Source organism: Leishmania martiniquensis, chromosome 10 (assembly GCF_017916325.1).
Source record: "Leishmania martiniquensis isolate LSCM1 chromosome 10, whole genome shotgun sequence".
NCBI classification, from domain to species: Eukaryota; Euglenozoa; class Kinetoplastea; order Trypanosomatida; family Trypanosomatidae; genus Leishmania; species Leishmania martiniquensis.
Genome location: NC_090145.1, coordinates 502,451 through 522,500, shown reverse-complemented (window position 1 = coordinate 522,500; position 20,050 = coordinate 502,451). Strand labels below are relative to the sequence as shown.

At 62.2% G+C, this 20,050-nt stretch overlaps 6 protein-coding genes across 6 annotated transcripts in view; all 6 read left to right on the top strand.

Moving 5' to 3' along the window:
• LSCM1_07095 (uncharacterized protein) overlaps window positions 1-639 on the top strand; it is a gene marked incomplete at both ends in the record, with an annotated part of 2,559 nt that extends 1,920 nt beyond the window's left edge. Inside the window, one exon of the mRNA XM_067324483.1 lies at window positions 1-639. This exon is cut by the window's left edge and continues 1,920 nt beyond it. Coding sequence (XP_067180687.1) covers window positions 1-639 — 639 coding nt within the window.
• Window positions 640-1,475: 836 nt separating this feature from the next.
• On the top strand, window positions 1,476-3,077 carry LSCM1_07094 (uncharacterized protein; the record flags this gene model as incomplete). The annotated part of the gene is made up of 1 exon (XM_067324482.1): window positions 1,476-3,077. One exon carries the CDS (start codon window positions 1,476-1,478, stop codon window positions 3,075-3,077), a length of 1,602 nt encoding a protein of 533 aa, XP_067180686.1.
• Window positions 3,078-3,715: 638 nt separating this feature from the next.
• Window positions 3,716-4,039, top strand: LSCM1_07093 (uncharacterized protein; the record flags this gene model as incomplete). Its single annotated transcript, XM_067324481.1, has 1 exon — window positions 3,716-4,039. The coding sequence occupies one exon, from the start codon at window positions 3,716-3,718 to the stop codon at window positions 4,037-4,039; it is 324 nt and encodes a 107-aa protein (XP_067180685.1).
• Window positions 4,040-5,852: 1,813 nt separating this feature from the next.
• On the top strand, window positions 5,853-9,434 carry LSCM1_07092 (uncharacterized protein; the record flags this gene model as incomplete). Its single annotated transcript, XM_067324480.1, has 1 exon — window positions 5,853-9,434. The coding sequence occupies one exon, from the start codon at window positions 5,853-5,855 to the stop codon at window positions 9,432-9,434; it is 3,582 nt and encodes a 1,193-aa protein (XP_067180684.1).
• A 2,916-nt stretch (window positions 9,435-12,350) lies between these two features.
• On the top strand, window positions 12,351-18,500 carry LSCM1_07091 (uncharacterized protein; the record flags this gene model as incomplete). Its single annotated transcript, XM_067324479.1, has 1 exon — window positions 12,351-18,500. The coding sequence occupies one exon, from the start codon at window positions 12,351-12,353 to the stop codon at window positions 18,498-18,500; it is 6,150 nt and encodes a 2,049-aa protein (XP_067180683.1).
• A 792-nt stretch (window positions 18,501-19,292) lies between these two features.
• On the top strand, window positions 19,293-19,892 carry LSCM1_07090 (uncharacterized protein; the record flags this gene model as incomplete). The annotated part of the gene is made up of 1 exon (XM_067324478.1): window positions 19,293-19,892. The coding sequence occupies one exon, from the start codon at window positions 19,293-19,295 to the stop codon at window positions 19,890-19,892; it is 600 nt and encodes a 199-aa protein (XP_067180682.1).
• Between the last annotated feature and the right edge of the window lie 158 nt (window positions 19,893-20,050).

The following is a 20,050-nucleotide window of genomic DNA, read 5'->3' as shown; positions in this document are numbered from 1 at the left end:
CGCCGCGTCTCCCTGGCACACGAGGGGGCTAATGGCGGTGTCGGTGGCCGAGGACCTGGTGGCCGCCGTGGTCGAACGGCGGCCGACGTCGCTGGCATTTCCTCCGCCGCTGCCCGCGCACTGCTGTACCGTCACGGTAACGCGCCTGGCGGCGCTCTGTCGGCCCTTCCGAATCAGCGGCGTAGGCGATCCTCTGCTGCGGCTGGTGCCGGCTTCATCGAGGGCGAGGAGGACGAAGACGACGTGCCCCTTGTCGCCGTGGCCGCGCTGCCCCCACCCGGCGGCCGTGTGCTCGACTTCGACGAATCGTCGACAAGCACGTCGGAGCTACACAGTAGTAGTGTCGATGCCAGCAACGTGGGCAGTAGTGCGTGTGGTGGCGGCGACGGAGCAGGTGGTGACAACGGGAGCTCAAATCACGGAGCCGCAGCGGGACGCGGCCGCCGTCGCTTGTTGCGGAAGCAGCTACGCCACACGGCCACAGCGGGAGTAGCAGGAGCGCGCCAAGCTAACCTGCAGGCGCGCACGAGGGCAATCGAGGACGACCAAGAGGATCCGCTGCGGCGTGAAGAGGTGAAGCGCATGTCGGAGTTGATTCGCGCTCGCCAGAAGTTCGAGACGGCGAAAGATGCGCGGTAATCGCGAAAAGGGGAGAGCGCGAGAGACGAAGATATGTGTATGCGGTGCGTCTCGCCTGTTCCCCCCCTGCTCCCTCCCTCTCCCCTCACTGTGTGGGGGGGGGGGGGTTGGCCTCTTCTTTGCCGCGGCTGTACTCTCTGTCCCCCTCACGTTCGCCTCCCCTTCGCTCCTCATAGAATTGCTTTGACGCTCCGGCGCAAAAGGGGGCGCGGAGGCGAGGAGCCTTTTTTTTCTCGTTCGGTGTGGTGAAGCCGCAGGAGGGCGGCGAAGAGGGACAGGGAGGCGGAGGGGGAAGGGGGCAGCGGCGTTGAATTGAGTGATAGCGTGGAGCCGCTACGGGACACCTGCACGTCTCTCCCTCACACTCGCTCACCTCTCGTGCACCTCTCACCACTTTTCCTGTGTTATTTCGTGTGTCCTCTGCCGTCATGTATGCCTGCGCGATGGACCCCCCTCCACAAACCTCCAGAGGCAGCAGACTGCAAGGCGAAGAAGCGCGCATATCTGTGTGCGCGTAGACTGTCATGGTACGGAAGGAGCTGAGGGAGGGCAGCGGCAACACGCTCGGCTTGCCGCCAATCCGACTGCCTGCAATGGTGACTCCCGGTGTCGTAGGATCTCCAACAACAGCCATCTCTCGCTCGCTCTCGCTCTCTCTCTCTCTGTCTCGCTTTGTACCGCGGCGATGTCACACACACACACACACACGTTATCCTCTTAACACCTGCGGAAAAAAATTGCAGTCTTAGCCACGGCCGAAGCTCCTCTTCATTCCCTCAGCGGCTCCCTCGCCGTCTGTCTACCCTCTCCCCTCCCGGCACACGGGCAAGCGGAAAATGCTGAGCAATGTCCCAGAGGAGCCCGAGAAGCTGGTACGCGAGGTCAGCAGCCTCGCAGAAGCCTTCATCACGAACTTGAAGCGCGGCAAGCTGGCTGCCGCGCGCAGCGGCGAGGAGAGCCTTTCTACGGCAGCCGCAGTGGAGATGGCGGATATGATGTCGACCATCGTGCGTCTCTTCCAGAATGCTGAGAAAGGACCACGCAGCACAACGGTACAGCTCCTGAAGGCTGGTTACCCGGCGGCCGAAGTGGCGAGCATGCAGGTCAGACGCCTCCTCATCCTTGTTGCCCGCACTGGCGACGCGCTGCTGCGCGCACAGTTCGCGACGCTTTTTCTCATGAACGTGACCCGCCGCGTCCTGTCTATTGTGCGAGAGTCTGCCGCCAACAACAAGGCGACCGACGCCGAGCTCGAAGATGAAGCGAAGGCAATACTAAACAATCTCTCCTCGGACGACGATGACATCGCCACTGAAACCTCTGCTGACACCAGCTCGATCGCGAGCAACAAGAGCGGCGTGGAGGACGCTGCAGTGCCGCCCAGCCCCTCCGTGCCAGAGAAGGGTATGAGGCCGGCGCTGAAGACGGGCGCCTTCCCATCCCAACGCCGCCCTCGCCGTCAACGCTCTGTCCGATTCGCCGGCAACTCCACCGCCGCGGAGAATGCGAGCAGCGGTCACCTGCGTCAGCTGCAACAGCACAGCGCGGCTGGAGGGAGTGACTTTAGTGGGTCGCTACTGCAGCACACAGGCTCGATAGTGGCGACGGAGATACCGGGTAGGCAGCTGCTGAGACGCGCGCCGAGCCGCCGTGAGCAGGTTCTGGAGAAGGGCGGTGGTGAGATCGAGTTCCCGGTGCGCGTGGAAAGCTTCTATCAAGATGCGCTGGACGCGATCGACGAGTTCAAGCGGGAGCTGGAGGGAATGACGGAGGAGTTGTGCCGCCGCTCCTCGCGGCAGCTGCACTCGTCGGACACCATCATCACCCTTGGATGCAGCCACACCATTCGCCGTTATCTGCTGGAGGCCGCTCGGGCGGGTCACCACTTCAAAGTATTTATTCTCGAGTGTGCGCCGCTGTCGGCGGTGGCCACACATGAGTTTGCGGAAGCGCTGACCAGTCATGGCATCTCTGCGCAGCTGCTGCCGGACAGCTCCGCCTTCGTGGTCATGAGCATGTGCACGAAGGTGCTGGTCGGCGCCGAGAACGTTTTGGCGAACGGCGGCATGCTGACAGCGATCGGCACCCACGTCCTCTGCGCCGCTGCTCGCCATTTTGCTGTTCCCGTGTTGGTGGCCACCACGACGCTGAAGATGTCGCCGTACTACCCAAGCGACCAGCTGTGCACGCGGCTGGTGCGCATTGCCCGATCGGGGGCGCAGGAGATGCCGTGGTCGACCTACGGCTCCCCCGAGGACGTGTGGCCCTCGCCGTTTGGCGTCGCCGTCTCCGACAGCGGCCGCGGCTTGACCATCCACGCCCCCGTTACTGAGTACGTGCCGCCAGAGCTCATCACACTATTCGTGACGAACGACAGCGAGTTGCTGCCTTCACAGATCCACCGCATTGTACGGGCGAACTACAGCGACGCCGATTAAGGACGGCTGTTTGTGTTTGGGTGTGGTGTGTGTGTGTGTGTACGCGCTGTTTTCCTTTCGGCGTCGGCCAGAACCTCCAAGTCGATGAGGCACCTCCCGCCTTCTCTCCATCTGCTCCCTGACGCGCTGCTCTCACTGCTGGCGTGACATGCAGAGCTCCTTTAGTGTGCGTTTCACCTTCCATTTTGCATGCATCTAATGCCGCGCTCCACCAGTGAAGGGCACTTGGAGTGGGCCCCACCCCCTCGTCCTCCCTTCCTGTGCCGCTGTTGATCTTCGCGTTGTCCCCATCTCCGCCCCTCCTCCTCCTCCTCTACGCCTTACCGAACAGGGAAACATTGCCACAACACACGACGCGAGTGTGCACGCTGAAGCCATTCAAGTCGTCTGAGCGCAGCCCCCGAGTCAGCTGAATCGAGCGTTACCCATCCACTTCCTCCTCGCGATCCGGTCCGATAACACGGCAAGTGCTCCTCCTTTGACCTTACATCACCTCAGCAGTCGGGGGACGATTGTTGGCAGCAGACGCCCTAACAGACACCGCTGAGCGCCGGCACATTCGTCTTGTTCCCCCCTGGTCTTTTTTGTTTCACGCGCCTTCTCGAGCCCGCGTCCACACGTGCTCCATCAGCGCACAGATGCTGTTCATCAAGGGGGGCTCCGCTAAGGACGGTGAGGAGAGCACCGCCCACCGTCTGTGGGGCTTCACGAAGTCATACGTGAAGCACGTCGGCAGCGCCTACCTTGAGTTCCTCGGCCCCCTGCTACTGCTTGTAGCCGTAAACATGGCCGTCGAGACGCACGACAGCGAGCGCTTTGGCCTCGGCTGGCTGTACTGCACTAGTCTTAAGGATGACCGTGTGCGTGAGGAAAAGTTCCCATCGTACGAGCCGAGCAGTACGGCCCAGCGCCGCCGTAGCGAGGCCGCTAACGCTGTCGAGTACGCGGCATCGGCCGTCTAAGGTGTCAGACGCAATGAAGCATGTGCATGCCAGGGAGGGGGGACAATGGAGGTGGTCGCTGGAGGAGAAGTGCCGATGCTGCTGTGGCAGCTTTTTCTCTCTGTCTTGCTTCACGCGCTCTTACACGGCGAGCATAGCAACCGCCGTCTGGTGGCCCCGCCGGCCTCTGTTCCGCTTGTGCCCTTCCATGACTGCGGTTAGGCCAACTTTTCACGGCACCGTTGTCGGCTGTCGTTTTTTTTGCTGTCGTCGCTAATATTTTATCTGCCGTGCCGAATGCAGCCGCTGTGTGACTGCCCGGCAGCGAGGCTCGCACCGATCACTTGTCGCACTTCACTCGTAGGCAGCTCGCCACGTCTGCAGCTCTCTGCGCAGCTCGCTACCCCTCGTTGCGTGCGTTGAGCTCCACAAGGAGGAGGAGAGGACGAAGTAGCCGAGGAGGTGCATCGCTCTGTCTCCGTCTCGCCTCAGCCTGTGCTCTTTACCCCTCTCCATCCCCCACCAGCGACGCTTCTCTTCCGGGCGCTCGTTTAGTCCCTTGTGTGTGTGTGTGGTGTGCGCGCGTCTTACCGTGGCCAGCGTCTCCGCCACGCAACGTGAGTCGAGCGCCGCCCTACCCGCCCTCCGCCATGTCACCAGCCCATGCGGCCTCTCCGGCTCCCCTCTTCTCCCCCTCCCGCACCCGCTCATACGCACGCACGCCTGTGGGAAGAGTGAGCGCCGGGTGAGACACGCTCGAGTCGCGCTTTCGCGTTGCCCCTCGTGTATGGTGGTGCAAGCGTTGGCGCTGCGACCTGTCGCTGCAGCGATGTGTCGCTCCAGCCTCCCTTTGGCGCGGGTGCTCGGCCCCGTCGCCACCGCAAGTGGCTCGGGGGGGTGGAGGGACTGCCTGACCTCCCGTCCCCTCCCTTTTCTCTGCCGTCCATTGTAAGTGTGTGGTATGTGTGCTAATCACAACGAAGGTGCGTTGAACTGCGGCGTGCTCGAATCACGAAAGCACATCGTCTCTTCATCCCGCCCCCTCCCCCTCCCACCCACTCCACAGAGCCTCTTGCCGGCATTCGGCATGTGGCTTCTCGTCTGTACAGAGACATGGACGGAGGGCCGCATCGTCGCGCGTGCGTGTGTGGGCGAGCGTCTGCTCGTCCCTCTACCTCCTTCCCTCCTACGTTCTGTTGCCTTTCCCCTCGCACTCGCCTCCGCACCCATCACCCTCTCTCTTTCTGTGACGCTTTTTTATAAGAGTGCGCCGAGGCCTCAACGGCATACGCACGCACACCTCTCTTCATCGTACGCCCTCACGCCGTCTTGGCGGTGATCGAAGGTGTCAAACGCGCGCGGTAATATTTCCACACACGCGCGCACACACTCCTCGCCCCCTCCTCCTTCCCATTGATTCTCTTCCCCACTTCACTCCCGAGAGCAGACTCACGGGTCACCCTTCTCTGCCACCGCCTTCCCCTCCGCATCTTGCTTCGCCTATCGTGCTTCACGTGACGAGGCCGGCTGTGAATGGGGCCTGTGTGCGTGTATGTGTGCGTCGGTGGGTGAAGTTCTGCCGTTCTACGCACCGGAGTCATCTCTCCCTGCCTCCCTGTGTGTCTGTGTGAGTGTGTAGCGGCAGCGAACCGCAGTAGTGGTGCTTCAACGGTGCTCGTCGTGGTGGCACTGGGGCTTCGTTGGCCCCGCCTCACTGAGCCTTAAGCCCCCGCTAACCCCCACCCCTTTCCCTCCGCCTCCATCGTGCGCTTTCCACTCTACACGTACGCATGCACGCCCACCTCACTACACCCGGGGAACATCGACAACAAAAATGGACCGCAGCGGCACAGATCAGCGGATCGGACACCGGTCCTCGTCGCCGCCGTCCCAGGCGAACGTCTCTGGGCCGGCCTCGATGAGTCACACACCGCGCAGCCCACACGCCGGCAGCCTCCGTGCGCGTCGGTTTCCATCGCAACGCTTAGTGTGCCCCGACGGGCATCACCATGACAGCCGCAACGGCAGCGTTGGCGGCGCTGGCGGTGGCGTCGTGGCACTTGCGCGGTTGGAGAGTCAAGATTTTTTCGGTCCCTACTCTGCGTCGCCAGCCCTGCAGTACCGTCACCAGGGCGACCCGATCGTGTCCCTCGTGGGGCACCCAAGCTTGGACTCGATGGGTGACCTCCTCTCAAGCGTCTCCCCCACTTCGCAGGCGTTAGCCCCAGCCTTTTCCTTCTACACCAGCCGAGACAGCGTCACAGTTCAGGATCTCGCGGTTCCGGGCCAGCACTCGCTGCCGAAGAACGTGGCCGTCATCTACTCCCCGGTCTCCTCGCCCAGCGACCCCTTCTCGCGCGGGGCGGACTACGTCAGCGCACTCGGCGTGTCCGTTACGGAGGAGGACGCGAATGAGGAACGGGTGCAGGTGCGCGTCGAGGGCTACTACGAGAAGGACCGCATTGGTGTGCTGATCCCAAACGACCTGCCCCCGAGCACACTGCTCTACGTTCTCACCGCCTCTGATGGCCGCGACTTGATCTTCAAGCTCATCCAGTACACCCTGCATTTGGCGATCTGCTTCCTGAAGACACCGTCGCTCTTCTCCCCCGACGTGCAGCTACTCACGGGCCCGATGGCAGAGCGGCTTTACCGCAACTACAACACGATCCGCCATGGCCGCAGCCTGTTCAAGATGGGGCGTGGCCTCCTCAACCTCTTCACACTACAGACGGTGTGCGAGCGAATGTGGATGAAGCACGAGAGCAGCATCGCCCGTGCGATATCTGCCGTAATGCTGCCTGTCGTGTCACGTCTGGAGAGAGGGCTGCTGTTGATGGGGGCGCCACCGTTGTGGGGCCGGTTCTTATCGAGGCGACTGCTGCGCTGGGTGCAGGTCGCCCAAGGCACGCCGGGGCAGCACCGCAGCGGGGAGCTCGAGGACTCGGTTGCGACGGACTGGCGCATTCAGCAGCGCAGGTGCGAGCAGCCGTCGACGCCATCGCAAAGGGGAACGTCGCCGGCGGATGAGACACATGCGCATGACCCCGAGGGAGGCAAGGCCGAGCAATCGAGGACGTCGCAGCTCTCTCCGCCCGCGCCCCCATGCGCGACGGAGGAGGACTGTCAGGCCGGCGCTTCGGGGGGACACGCCAAGCGGCAGCCCACCCCCATGGACGGCGGCGCGGCCGGGAAGAGCGACGATAGACCGCTGCGCATGCCGTCTCGTCACCTCTCCGCGGAAGGCTGGGGTGGAACGACGACGCCGGAGACTGCCACCGCTGCCCCAACACCGAACGCGGCAAGTAAGCGCGAGTCCAGTGGCCCTGGTGGGCCTCCACGAATGGCCTCCAGCCCCGCAACGGCAGACAGGGTCCACAGAGAGTGCCGTAAAACATTGCTGCACCCGCTGAAGCGGCCCTCGCGCACCCACAACCCCACCCCCATAGGGGACTGCAGCGTCACGGTTGACGATGCGGACGATCGCCTTCACGTGGGCGCGGAGAGCAGCATTACCCAGAACGGCACACCGCTGACGACCGTGCCACGCTCGCCGTCGTACGGGTCCGTTACGAGTCAGCTGGTGCCGGAGTTGGCGAGTGGTGAGGGCTTGACGCCGGGGGATGGCCCACTGTCGGTACCGAACAACTGGCGTGCGGCCTGTGCGCCAACCGTGCCACCGAGTCACTCGGACGAGCTTGCCGCAACCTCGACGCTGCCTTACCACTCCACCGATTCGCTGTTGGTGCCGGATCCGATCGGGCCGTTCTCGGTAGCTGCATCGCCATCCGAAGTGACGACGAAAGCAGAGGGCGCCACGGACTCGAGCTCCACAGTCGACAGCGTCGACACGCGCCCGCCGCCACCGCCGCTGTCACCGGCCGACGACACGCGGCCCGAGGAGCCGCCGGAGCACAGCAGCGGCCCAGCCATTCGTAACGACGAGCAGAACGGCCATCGCACGTCTTCCTTGCGTGATGGCTGCAGAGTACTGGCGTTCCCCTCTACGTCACCGGTGGGCACTGCTCTGTCAGCCTTTGAGTTGCCTGTGGCGGGGCCCATGAGAGCCTCCTTCGCCCTCGCTGAGACGGGCCCGCTGCTGGCGGGAAGGGACTGCAAAGAGAGTGACATGAGCATCCTCTCCTCCAGCACAACCAGCGGCGTGCACGAGCACCGGGGCGGCCGTGCCGGCGAACTCACGAAGTGGCTCAAGGAGTTGCAGCCGGCGTCTGCGGCATTGCCGGGGCGGTGGCGCAAAGGTGTATTGCAGTTCAATTCGGTGCTCATGGCGCTGCTCGGCATTCGAAACTTAGCTGCGGCGTGCCGGCGGTTCCTGCGCGACGCCACCCTCATCTCCACGGAGCGCTTCGTCACATTCACCTTCATCGAGGCGAACCGCCACGCCATCACCCGCGTCATCAACCGCTGCTGGCTTGTCGTATCGGTCATCGACCTGCTGCTTAATACGGTGCGGCTGCTGCAGCCAGGCTGGGTCAAGTACGCCACAGCGCGGCAGAACGCTCACTGCCGGTGCGGCTGCGGCGTGGACGACGAGTTGGCAGATAAGGTTTGGCGCACGCACGGCTTCATTGCGCGGCGCAAGATCGACCTCTCTTTCCCACCCCTGGACCTCGACTACGGCGCGCCGTTTGTGTCGAGTATCGCCTACGTGGAGGCGGCAGATCCGGCGCGCCTGATGCCGGCCTGCAGCCGCTGCGGATTTCTTTACCGAGAAATCCTCTCCGAGTCCGAGCAAGAAGGAGAGGAGGCCGATGCAAGCGGTGATGCGTCGATGCTGCCGTCACGCACGCTGACCGCGATGCCCAAGGCGGCGGCCAATGCGGCGCTGTCCAGCGAGAACGGTCGCCGTGGTGAGAGCCACTGCTCCGCAGCAAGGACGTCACTGGGCGCGGCGAGCCTGACGGAGCGCGAGAAGTTGCTGCAGCGCGAGCGCAGTTTCGGCACGCGGAGGGAGGCACCCAAACGCAGCGATGAGGCGCCTCAGAACTTGCCCGGGGAGCTGCTGGAGAAGCGCCGCAGTAACAGCACGCTGAAGGGCTCCGTCGGCGACGGTCACTCCGCAGAGGAGATGCGCCAGCGTCGCAAGAGCAGTGTGGCTCGTGAGCGGCCCGCCGATTCCTCAGCCGGCATTCTTTTCGTGCCGCGGATCATGCGTAAGTTCTTTGACTATGTGTGGCTGCTGCGCATGCACCCGAACCTGATGTCGACCGTGCTCCTGGAGGCTCGCTGCGTCGCCGAGCTGTATCTCGCCTATAAGTACTGCCTAGGGAGCTTGGAGACCTTTATGGCGGATGCCCCGCTGTTGGCCATCCTCAACCCGTACGCTGCATTGGCGGGCATTGTGAGCGCCTCTGTGGGGATGCTGCGCGTCATCCAAAGCGCGCCGTCCTCGTGAAAGGTAATATGGGGACGGTGCGCGGTGGATGGGGAAGTGCCGCTGTGCAGACAGGGAGAGGGGCGGGGTGAAGGCGGCAGACATCTGTAGAGATGCAGGCTCTCTTGCAGCGCCAAGGCATCCTCCGCCCCTCTTCCACTGGTCTATAGCGCCTCCCGGTAGTTTTGCATGGAAGTGGTGTGTTGTTGTCGTAAGCGCAGTCTGCCTGAGTCGGTGCGCGTGCGCCCCTCTCACGTATGATGCCCCCGTTGCTCATCTATCAGCCTTTTTTTTTCGTGCGCGTAAGTATGTGTGTGTGTGTGACCTCGTCGCCAGCAACGGCGGCAGCAGCGTATCCCCTCCCCCTCCCCTCTCTCTCTCTGTGCCACGCGGCCGCATGCTGACTTTGCTTTCTGTTTTCAATTGTGTGACATGTCTCCTCTCCCCCTTTCCCACCCCTTTCTTACTCCTGTGCATACGCGCGTGCATCTGCAGTTGCTGGTGACGAACGTGTGCGATGCGGGATCACTTGTGTAGTGGTGCTGAACGTTAGGCTGGGCGCATCGGTTGTACGGCTGCAATGACCGTCCCATCTGGCGCATCTCTTCCTCCATAATTGTCACCAAGTGCACCATACATGAACATATCTCTGCTTCACTCCCTCGCGTTGTGCACGGCATCCAAACGTCTCTACACCTCAGCAAGGGCGGTCATGTAACGTTGCGGAAGCCGCCGCCATAGTCAGCCGTCCCCCCCCTCGCCCACCCCCCACCCCCTTCCCCTCGACATAGACAAGCGCATCGGCAGCGAATGCCTCCCTCTGGGTCATGCAGTTTCTATGATGTGGTGCATGCGGGGTGCTGGTGCAGTACGCGCGTGTGTGTGACTGTGTGTGCGGCAACGACTATAGAGGGGCAAAAGGGAAAACACGCGAGAAAGATGCTGATGAGTATCTGTCAACCCGACCCCCCTCCGCCCCTTCCCCTTCCCGTGCCCTCCCTGCCCATGCATAGACGTTGAGAGGCCCGGTTGGAGAGAGAAGGGAGAGGGGAGAGGGGAGAGGGACCCTCATGGCCCACCGTACTCCTCGGCGTCTGTGTCTGTGTGCGTGTGTGTGTGTGTGTGTGTGTCAGCTCTATGGCTAAGAAAATGTAGGCAACGCCAATGAGGGTGGGAAGAGGGGGCGGGGTCGCGATGACCAGGAGCGCGCAGCGGCGCATCGCTGATGTAGCTCTCTCGAGCGGCGGCACCCTCTCTCGCAGTTCGGAATTTTTTTCGCTCTCTCATTCCATCGGTCGCACATTCGTATTGCGTGTGGTGATCGTGGAGAAACGACCTCGCTTCGTCGTCCACCTCTCCCAGCGTCGTCCCCACCTCTCTACCGTTCTTCGCCCTCCTTCGCGTCATCGAACAACCGCCTCCTCCCTCATGTAGTGCCGACATACACATACGCGCAGCCACTGGGCACATATTCACCAAGCGGGCAGACCGCTACGCACAGGCGGTGCACCGACGCGCACACGCGCCGAATTTCTCTTCTTCAGCAGCGCCCATCTCCCCACCACCACCACATTTCATCGCGTCCACATTCACTGCTCTCGATCACCGTCGCAGCCGCCACCTCTGCTCTCCCCCACCCCACCCCCTCAGCACAACTCCCTCCCTCCCCCCTGTCTCTCTCTCTCGCTCTTGTCTGCAGTGCGTTTATGTAAAGACGCCCATCTGCACGCCATCCCCGAGAAGTCATCGGTGTCCTTTCTCATCTGTGCGGCTCAGTTTTATGTGCCTATTAGAAGCCCGCACGCTCTCCCTCCCCCTCTCCCCCTTCCCCCCTCCCCTCCACACACACACACCCCACCCGTCCCTTCTGTGCGCTTTGCGTGAGCGCCTCTCTCTCTTTCTCTCTCTTTTACTTTTATTATTATTATTTCTGCAGTTTTTTGCTCACATTTCGGCCCTTTCAGTGGGCGACGCATTTTTGTTGTTGGGGTCCGTTCACTGCGCCCGACCGCCCCCTTTCGTGTGTCAGTGGGCATGTGCGTGCCGTTAGGAGGGGCGTCCCTTTCCTGCATGTGAATCACCTGCATGCCCACCCGCCCCGCGCCCTCGCCTACCCGACCAACTCGGCGTTCTCCTCCTCCTCCCCCCCTCCCACCCCCTCCCGGCTTCTTGGCACGCACCGGCAGCACGGACAGAGACGAGTCTATCTGCCTGTGCGCAGAGCAGAGGGCACACCTGCGCCTCCCATCGGCTCTGTTTTTTTCCTTTGATGTATATCGGATCGCACATTTTTCTCTGTCTCTGTCCCAAGCGCCCACCCACCCACCCCCACACACACACACACCTGTCACCCGACCGCGTTGAAGGCCCTCACTTTGCCCTCCCTCCCCGCCTCCCTTTGCCCCCGCATTGCGCTCCTCAGTCGGACGCCTGCACACACGCACACAGAGGCATATTTTATTTTCTCTCCTCATCTCCCCTCTCTTGATCGCGTGCGTTGCCGCTGCCGCTAAAAAAAGAGTGAGTGGACGCCTCTCCCTCGGCAGCTCTGCTTCTTCGTGGATATCCTCTGGGTTGCGTGTGCGTTTCTATGTATACCTAAATAGATGTACGTACAAACATATAATATATATATATATATATGCATATATTTTTTTCAGTGTACGCCCTCTCCTTTTACGTTGCTTGCTGAGATCGTGCAGTGACGGTCGACTGCGTCTTTGCGTAGACCACTACCTCAGTCCTCAGCTTTCTCCCCTCCCTCTCTGTTGCACGCAGGCGCAGCAGCACACGCCGCCACGGGCACGTTCCAACATCTCGTCGGGCATCCTTTTCTCGGCTACACTCCCCCTCCCCCCCCCCAACACACACACACACCAACACTACACATTCACACACACAGAGACACGCGCGCAAGCGCCGTCGTCGCTCTCCAAAATGTTCTTCGACGTAGTGGATATGACAGCCACGTACATTCAGTACCTCACGCTGCTACTGAAGCTGTCGCCTGAGGCCCTCCCGTCCTTCTACATTGGACCGGTCGAATTCTTTCGGTATGCGCTGCTAGACACGGCCCACAACATCAAGGAGGTGCAGCGGTACATCAACCCCCTCCGAGTCGAATTGCCGGAGTGGCTCCCGCTGGACATTCGGCTGCAATACGTCTGCGTTGCCATCATCGGCCCCCTAGCGCTGTCGACCCTCGGCTTGCTGCTCGTGTACGGCAAACCTGCCTACGCGTGGTTTTTGTGCCTCCTGTCCACCCTCTTCATGTTTCTCTTCGGCTTCATCTTGCTTGACAATGGAGCCGCCCTCTCCGCTGGTGTCTCGGAGCTGCCGCCCAGGTCGACCCTCGGCATCCTCAGCGGCGTTGGGTTGCCCCTCTTTGTGCTGCTTCTGGCCGTGGGTCTTCTGAGCATCGGGCGCGCACGTCTGCGAAGGCTGCGCTGGGATGCGGTGGAGCTGGAGCGGCTCATCGACGAGGAGCGGCAGCGGCAGGAGAGCCGACACATCACGCAGCAGGTGGTGGACCGCCAGGGGATCAACCTTGTCGACGTGGCGGCGGAGCGGGTGCACGCCAAGCGCCGCGAGTACCTGATTGCCCACCTCGACATCGAGGATGTACTGTGGCAGAGCCTGTTGGTGTTGGTACTGTTGGTGGGCAGCCTTGTGCTGCTCGGCGCGATACCGATTAGAGCGATCGATTCTATGCAGCGCAGTGTTGTGTTCAGGGTACTGGGAGGCATCATGACCGTCTTCTTCGTCGCCGCAACGCTGTACTGGATCATGAGCATGTTCTCGAAAGGGCGCCGGTATCTGTATGCGTGCAGTGGGGCTCTCTACCTCCACGCGCTTAGCCTCGTCATGATGCTGGCCTCTTTTCTGTACATTAGTGTCGTCACCAACTTTATCGCGATCATCTATTGCAGGCCGCTCACCTGCGAGGCCGGGTCGAAAATGCCGCACCCCGCCTCCCTCTTTCCGCGGGTGGGCGACACGAAGAGTGGAAACGACACGGGGGACATCCTCAACGGCTCGCCGGTCGGGTGCTTGCCGTGCAGCTTTCACAACTTTACACAAAAGTGCCCGACCGCCTTCCGGCACAGCATCTGCGCCGAGCCACAGCGGCAGTCTCGGCTGGTCTATGACCTCCGTGTGCCCTGCGAACGCATGGATAGCTTTTACATGGCGAGTGGCATTCTGATCTTCACCTTCTACATACTGTTCTTGCCCTACCTGCAGCTTTACATTGCGCAGTACGGGGTGCGTGTGCTGCAGGATGTGTACCCGCTCGAGCGGCGCTACCACGACGTCTTCACCTCCGAGGAACTGTACTTCCAAAAGGTCCTCTCCTCGTCCAATAGCGCCGCCTTCGCCTACCGCGCCTACAAGCCGCAGTTCCGCTTCTACCGGCTCTCCTTCCTGTTGCAGAAGATTGTCCTTGGCATCGTTGGCTGCGTGATGCAGCGCGGGCAACAGCAGCAAACTGCTTGGGTCGGCATGCTGTTCTTCATGGCGGTCCCGCTCATCGCGCTGGGCTGCGCGGTGTACCTCCAGCCGTTCTCTCGGCCGACCGAAGCTGTCTACTTCCCCGCACTGCAAGCGATGGTGGCCCTGTGCAGCGCCGTCTTCCTCGTCGCCTGGCAGCTCGGCTCCACTGCCGTCCCACTCGTCGTGTGGATACTCCTTCCCGTGGCGCTCATCTGCGTGCCTATAGCGGCGCTGGTGGTTGGCACGGCACGCTCGCTGCGTGAGGAGCGTCGCTGGAAGAGACTCCTGGAGAAGCGACTCATGCAGGGGGTGACAGCGGCCTACGCGGTGTCAGACGGGTGCTGGCAGCAAGGACAGGGCAGCAATCCACCGCCGCCGGAGCCGCGCGACGGCGAAGTCGATGCTACAGAGACGAAAGTGGCTTCTGACAGCGAGGCTGGGCTCGACTCTAGTGTCAGGAGTCAGCCGCCTCCTGAGCGGACAGACGCCGCGACGGGTCCGGGGAAGGACAGCGGCGACGAAGAAGCGCGGCGATGCGGCCCCGACTACGGTGCACAGAGACTGGTCGCCTGCCACCAAAGACCTTTGACGTGGGCAGCCGCAGCAGGCAGTGCAGCCTCCGCAGGTGCGCCTGTCGTCGTGCCCCCGCAACAGAGCAACCCCACTGGCAACTCACTGTGCCATACATCCGCAGTCACGGCGTCGAGCACCACCACCCCAATGATGCATCATCGGAAGCCGGCAGTTGAGGGACGCGCATCCCCGCCGCTTTCCTCCTCCTCCTCCGAGTACGTGCAGCGGCCTTCACCGAGTCACATCTGTGCTCCCACGTGTCCTCGGAGGGCAACGCCGACTTTCACGGCGGCCGTAGAGGTGCCGACCGGCCCCAATGCCCCCACGATGGCGGCCTCGACCCGAGCCTCTCTGCAAGTGTCGCGCAGCTCCCATACCCATCAGGAACTGCCGGAGCTCCTCCAGAGGCGGACGTCATGGGGCTCTCTCAGGATGTTCGGCTTGCTCGCTGTTGAGGCGGTGGCGGCACCGTTCCTGCTCATCGGCCGCCGCCACCGATGGCGCCACGGCGGTGTTGGCAGGGACGACAAGCGGAGCGACGGCCTGGTTGGCGTTGGTGATCGCGATAGTGACGCACCCACACCTGCAGAAGCAGAGCCCTCCCTCAAGTCTCAAGAACGGCAGCCGCGTCTCTTGGCGCTTGCCGAAGCAGTCTTCTCCATCATGAGCCTGGCACCGCTCTTCCAGAGCGCTAGGCGGACACCAGCGGCGAGTGCTGCCGCCGTAACCGCTCGCGATCATGGCAGTGGTACGTACTCTGCCCAGTTAGCAGGCCGCGTGTCTGAGAGGCCACTGCAGCCTCAACGAGCCTCGCCACAGCCACTTCAGCAGTGCACCAGCGCCGCGCGGGGGGACGCGAGCAGAGGCGCTGCAGCTTCGCCCTGCAACTGCCCCCCTGCGCTGACCCCCTCAGCGGCCGTGAAGGCGGCGTCGCCGCCGCAAAGCGTGTGCGGCGGCGGCCAAGAAGCGCCGGCATTACCGTCGAGCAGTGGTCCGCAGCAGCACCGGCGAAAATCAGCTTTTTCGGGCTCTCTCTCCGGGAGTCGCCTGCTTGGGCTGTCACCGGAGGGATCGCTGCGTGCCTCGGGCAGTAGGGCCCTCACGCCCAAAGTGAATCTCTCCTCCCCCCACGTGTGTGCGCCGGCAACGCTGGCAACACCGGACGAGGTGCAGCCACTTCCACTGTCGCACGAGGCGTGCTCGCCCCGCACCGTTTACGGCGGCGGTGGCGGCCTGGCCGCGTTGCTGTCGCCTTTGCAGCATCGGCGCTCCGTCATCTCACTCGAGAGCAGTCAACGTCGGAGAGGCAGCCTTGACGCGGAAGCGGCGCCGGGCGCCGCCACCAGTGAGTACGCGCGGGAGTCCGCAGCCGAGTTTATTCCATCTCTCTATTTTGTGCAGTACACGCGTGCGACGTTGTGGTTCGCAAAGGTGCTGCCTCGCCTCCGCCTCGCCAACGGGCGCCGGCGCCGCACCACCACCAAGGATCACGCCGCGGGTATCCGTTACTCTGCAGAGGTGACGCGGCGCGTGTCCACCTCTCTGACTCACCTCCTGACGGATGCGCAGCTGCCATGGCAGAAGACACCGTTGGTGGGTGAGACGCAGAAAGGGAACTCGCCATCGTCGCTGACCGCCACTTCATCTCACATGTCGTTGGGCAATACGGCGGCAGCTGCGTCTGTGACGCTGCCGAGGCAGCAAGATGAACCCCTCTCAGGCGATGATGCGCATCACAGCGACGGCGGAGCACCCTCGTCCAGTCGCATGACAGTACTCAATCGCCTGCAGCGGGCGCTGAGCAGGACGCTGCGCTGCCTCTCGTGTGATGGTTGCGGTAATGCCCGCGTATCTGGCAACGGCAGTGGAAGAAGCGGCGGTTTGGGTGCGGTGCTCAGCTTCGCCGAGGTTTACATTCGGCGCCAGGCCTGCGCCCGAAACGCCACGAAGGGCGGGCTCGAGCAGCTCTACACCGGGCGTCAGTGGCAGTGGCAACGCCACGAGGCCGCCCGTAGGGCGTTCTGGGGAAACACAACCGATGCGATGCTCGGCGTCGTCGATGTGGCAGGAAGTATGCCGCCGTGGAGCTTGTTCTGCAACGCCAGATCTCCATCGCAGAGCGCCATGTCATCGCTGCAAAGGCAGTACTACGCTCAGCTTGCGTCACAGCAGCGCAGTGCTTCTGATGACGCGCATGGCGGTGACGGTGCGACCATGTTGCAGTACCGCAAGCAGGGTAACGCTTCTGACTTCGTCTCGCCTCCCGCGTGTAACCCATGGAGATCTTTCTCGCTCGCGATGGGCTCTCGCCGCCCACCAGCACCGAACCCACTGCGCGCGGCCGCCAGCGAGCGCCAGGCCGCTGCAATGGTTCATCGACAAGAGTGCAGCGGGGGAATGCCACCTCTGCCGCTTGACATGGGGACGGGCCAACTGGGCTCAGTCAGCCGATGTGGCAGATGCAAAGGAGGCAGCGGCGAGCGCCGCGCCGATGAGGAGGACAGTCACGGCTGTCAAAGCGATTCGTCGGCCGATGTGGACGCCTCGACGCTCACGAGGAGCGAGGCAGACTGCGGCCCAACGGCCGGACTTGCATGCACGGTGCACTGGTTAGAGCACTGGGGGCCCATGCTGACGGAACTACTCTACGAAGCCGCCACGGACGACGAGAACGACGCAGCCACAAGGCGGCGGGCAATGAGTCATGCTTTCAGGGGCAGCAACAGCTCCACTAGAAGCAGCAGTAGCAGCGCCGACTCCTCCTCGAGGCACGCGGACACGCAAGCGATGCCATGTTCACGGAGCACGGAGAGTCAGTGGCAGCGGCAGTCTCAACGTGCCAGCAAGGGCTGGCGGGCGCGCCTTCTGCCGTGGCGCAGGGGATCGACGTCCAGGTCGCCGCACGGGCGCGGCGGCGGCAAGTCTAAGCGTCAGCGACGTCATATGGGGCAATCGCTTGACTGTGGCAGGCAGACTTCGCAGAGAAATGGGGACTCTAATGTGCCGCCGTCACCCAGCATGCCACCTGCGTTCAGTCGGCAGCCCTCTAAGCTCCTCTCGCTCATCGCAGGCGGCCTGTCCCGCAAGTCCAGCCTGTCTCGCTCGTCAGATCCCTTCCCTGCCGACTGCCCGACGTCGCTGCAGCATATGGCCGTCGACGACTTCATCGTTCGCCACAGTCGCAGCTCCTCCTCGCCGGTGTCCGTCCCAGCAGTGATGTCTGCCGCCCCAGGCGAGGGCGCGGCGCGACGGCGCACGCAGCCCCAAACCCCTCACCACAAGCCTAATGGCGACCGGTCGAAGGGGAAGGCGCGGGTGATGGTCGAGAAGCGGGCAAGTGTCGACCGCCGTCTGTCTCCGGAGTCGCATCGAGTCAGGCCTACGTTTGAGCCCGGCCTGAAAGACAGCCCTCACCCACCCGCGCAACGGCACTCTGCGGCCGCCGCAGACCCCCTCATTCAGCAGCTCCGCTGCCTCCATCTCCTCCGTGAGAGGCTGAAAACGTCTTACTGGGAGCACCTCGAGCAGCTCGCGGCGGTGCAGCGCTACATCGACTACGAGATCAACGAGGCAGTGGGGCGCGTGCTGAGCTTTCTCTTCATTGTGCTTGGCATCGTCTCAACCATCGCGCTAGTCCTCGTTCTGTGCGGCATGCTGCGCACTGTGGACCGGGCATTTATGAGCGGAGTGCGGAGAGCCGATAGCACGGTACTATATGAGCTAGCTGGGTACGACAGCTGGGACAACTTTACGCAGCACTGCTGCTGCATGGCCGCAACGGACGCCACCGCACGCTACCCTTACTACTCCCTGGACGTGGAGAACTGGGCGTGCACCAATGGTGTGACGAAGGAGCGGGTGCGGCGCGACGGGTACGATGATGCGATTATGGACGGGTATGCCGTTCGTGAGCTCTGTGGAATGGAGTTCAAGAACAAGTGTACACTGGTCGTGCACGAGGGGATGGTCACGTTGCAGGGCTGCAGCAGTGCCGTTTCGTCAGGTGCGGCGCTACGGTGGTAAAAAGGGGGGCAACACTCCTTTTTTGTGTGTGTGGAAAACTTCTTTTCGCGTAAAAAAAGGGAGGGCTCGACAGCATCGCCGCAGTCCATCTTTGAGTGTAGATATGCGTGTGAGCATACATACATATATATACGTATATATGCATGTGTGTGTGTTTGTGTGTGTGTGCCTGCGGTTGTCGTGTGCTGTGACGTGTGAAACATTTTGAGCACTTTTACACCCACCGGCGCCAAAGAACTGTTCAGCTCTCCGACCGCACAGAAACTCGCAGCAGCCAATAAGCGATGCGTGGAAATTGAGTCTCACGCTGGCGGTATTGTGGCGATCACGCGCAAGCAAAACGAGAAGGAAACGCAGCAGGGCCATTGCCATCGCCCCTCCCTCACTCATACACACATATATATACACAATCACCCGTCACCGCTTCTCCCTCCCTTGTCCTTCATTGCCATCTAACCACTTCATGACCCTCGAAATCGTGCACGCAAAGCTCACAGAGGAACACCGCCACCATTGTGCGCGCTCCCCTCACCCCCCACCAACACACACACACACACGCATAAGCACACGCCCCTTTCTTCCTTTATTTTGTCTTTTTCGGTCATTTCTCGGCTTCGAAACGCCCTCGCGCGCATATTTGCATCGCTTTCTCTCTCTCTCGGCAGCGCAGCGCAGCGCACGGCCTTTTCGACTCCCTCTCACCCCTCTCCTCTCCTCTCTCTGCTGGAGGGAGGGGCACATATCGTGCGAGATCGCCGCACCGACGAGACAGAAACGAAAAAGACCGCAAAGATGTCGTGCGCGTCCGTCTGCGACACATTTTTGGGCTTTCTGCGGAAATTCTTTTCGCTGATCCTCGCCATTTCGATGGCATTCATGACGCTGCTGTACGTCATCGGCGCTGGCGTGGTGACCACACAGGCGAAGAGCTTCAGCAAGTCAGGATTCGCGCACTTCCTGGGCATCTTCTTGTCGATCGCCTCCGTCATTGGGTACCTCATCCTGCACTTTGTGCCCCGAAAGGCGTACCGCCTCCTTTACGGCGTCACCTTCCTGATGCTCACGACAGTGTTCTTGGTGGCCCACTCGATGGGGTTGGCGGCGCCGGTCGTGGCCGACTGCAATGCCGCCGGCTCGCTGCACTTTACAGGCAACTACACCGGCATTGGCAGTATCGGCTCCATACTGAATGATGACAACCAGAACGTGACGATTGGTCGCCTCGGTGAGCCGGTGGCGCAGTGCAAGAGCAACGCCTTGCTGTTCGCTGCGGCCTTCATCAACATGTTCATCTACGTCGTCGCGCTCTTTGACGTGCAGACGGTACTGCTGGCCCGCGTCAAGTCGAAGACGTACGGCGAGCGCTTCGTGGAGATGGGCATCAGCAACTAAAGAAACAGCTGCGGTAGGAGCACGCAGAAAAAAAAGGTGCAGGAAGCTGCGTGCGCAGACACCTCACAGGGGGAGGGGTGGAGAGAGCAGAAGGGCCTGCGCAGGAGGAGAGGCAGGAAGATGGGTCGAGTCAGCCATGATGGCTGTTGCTCAAACAG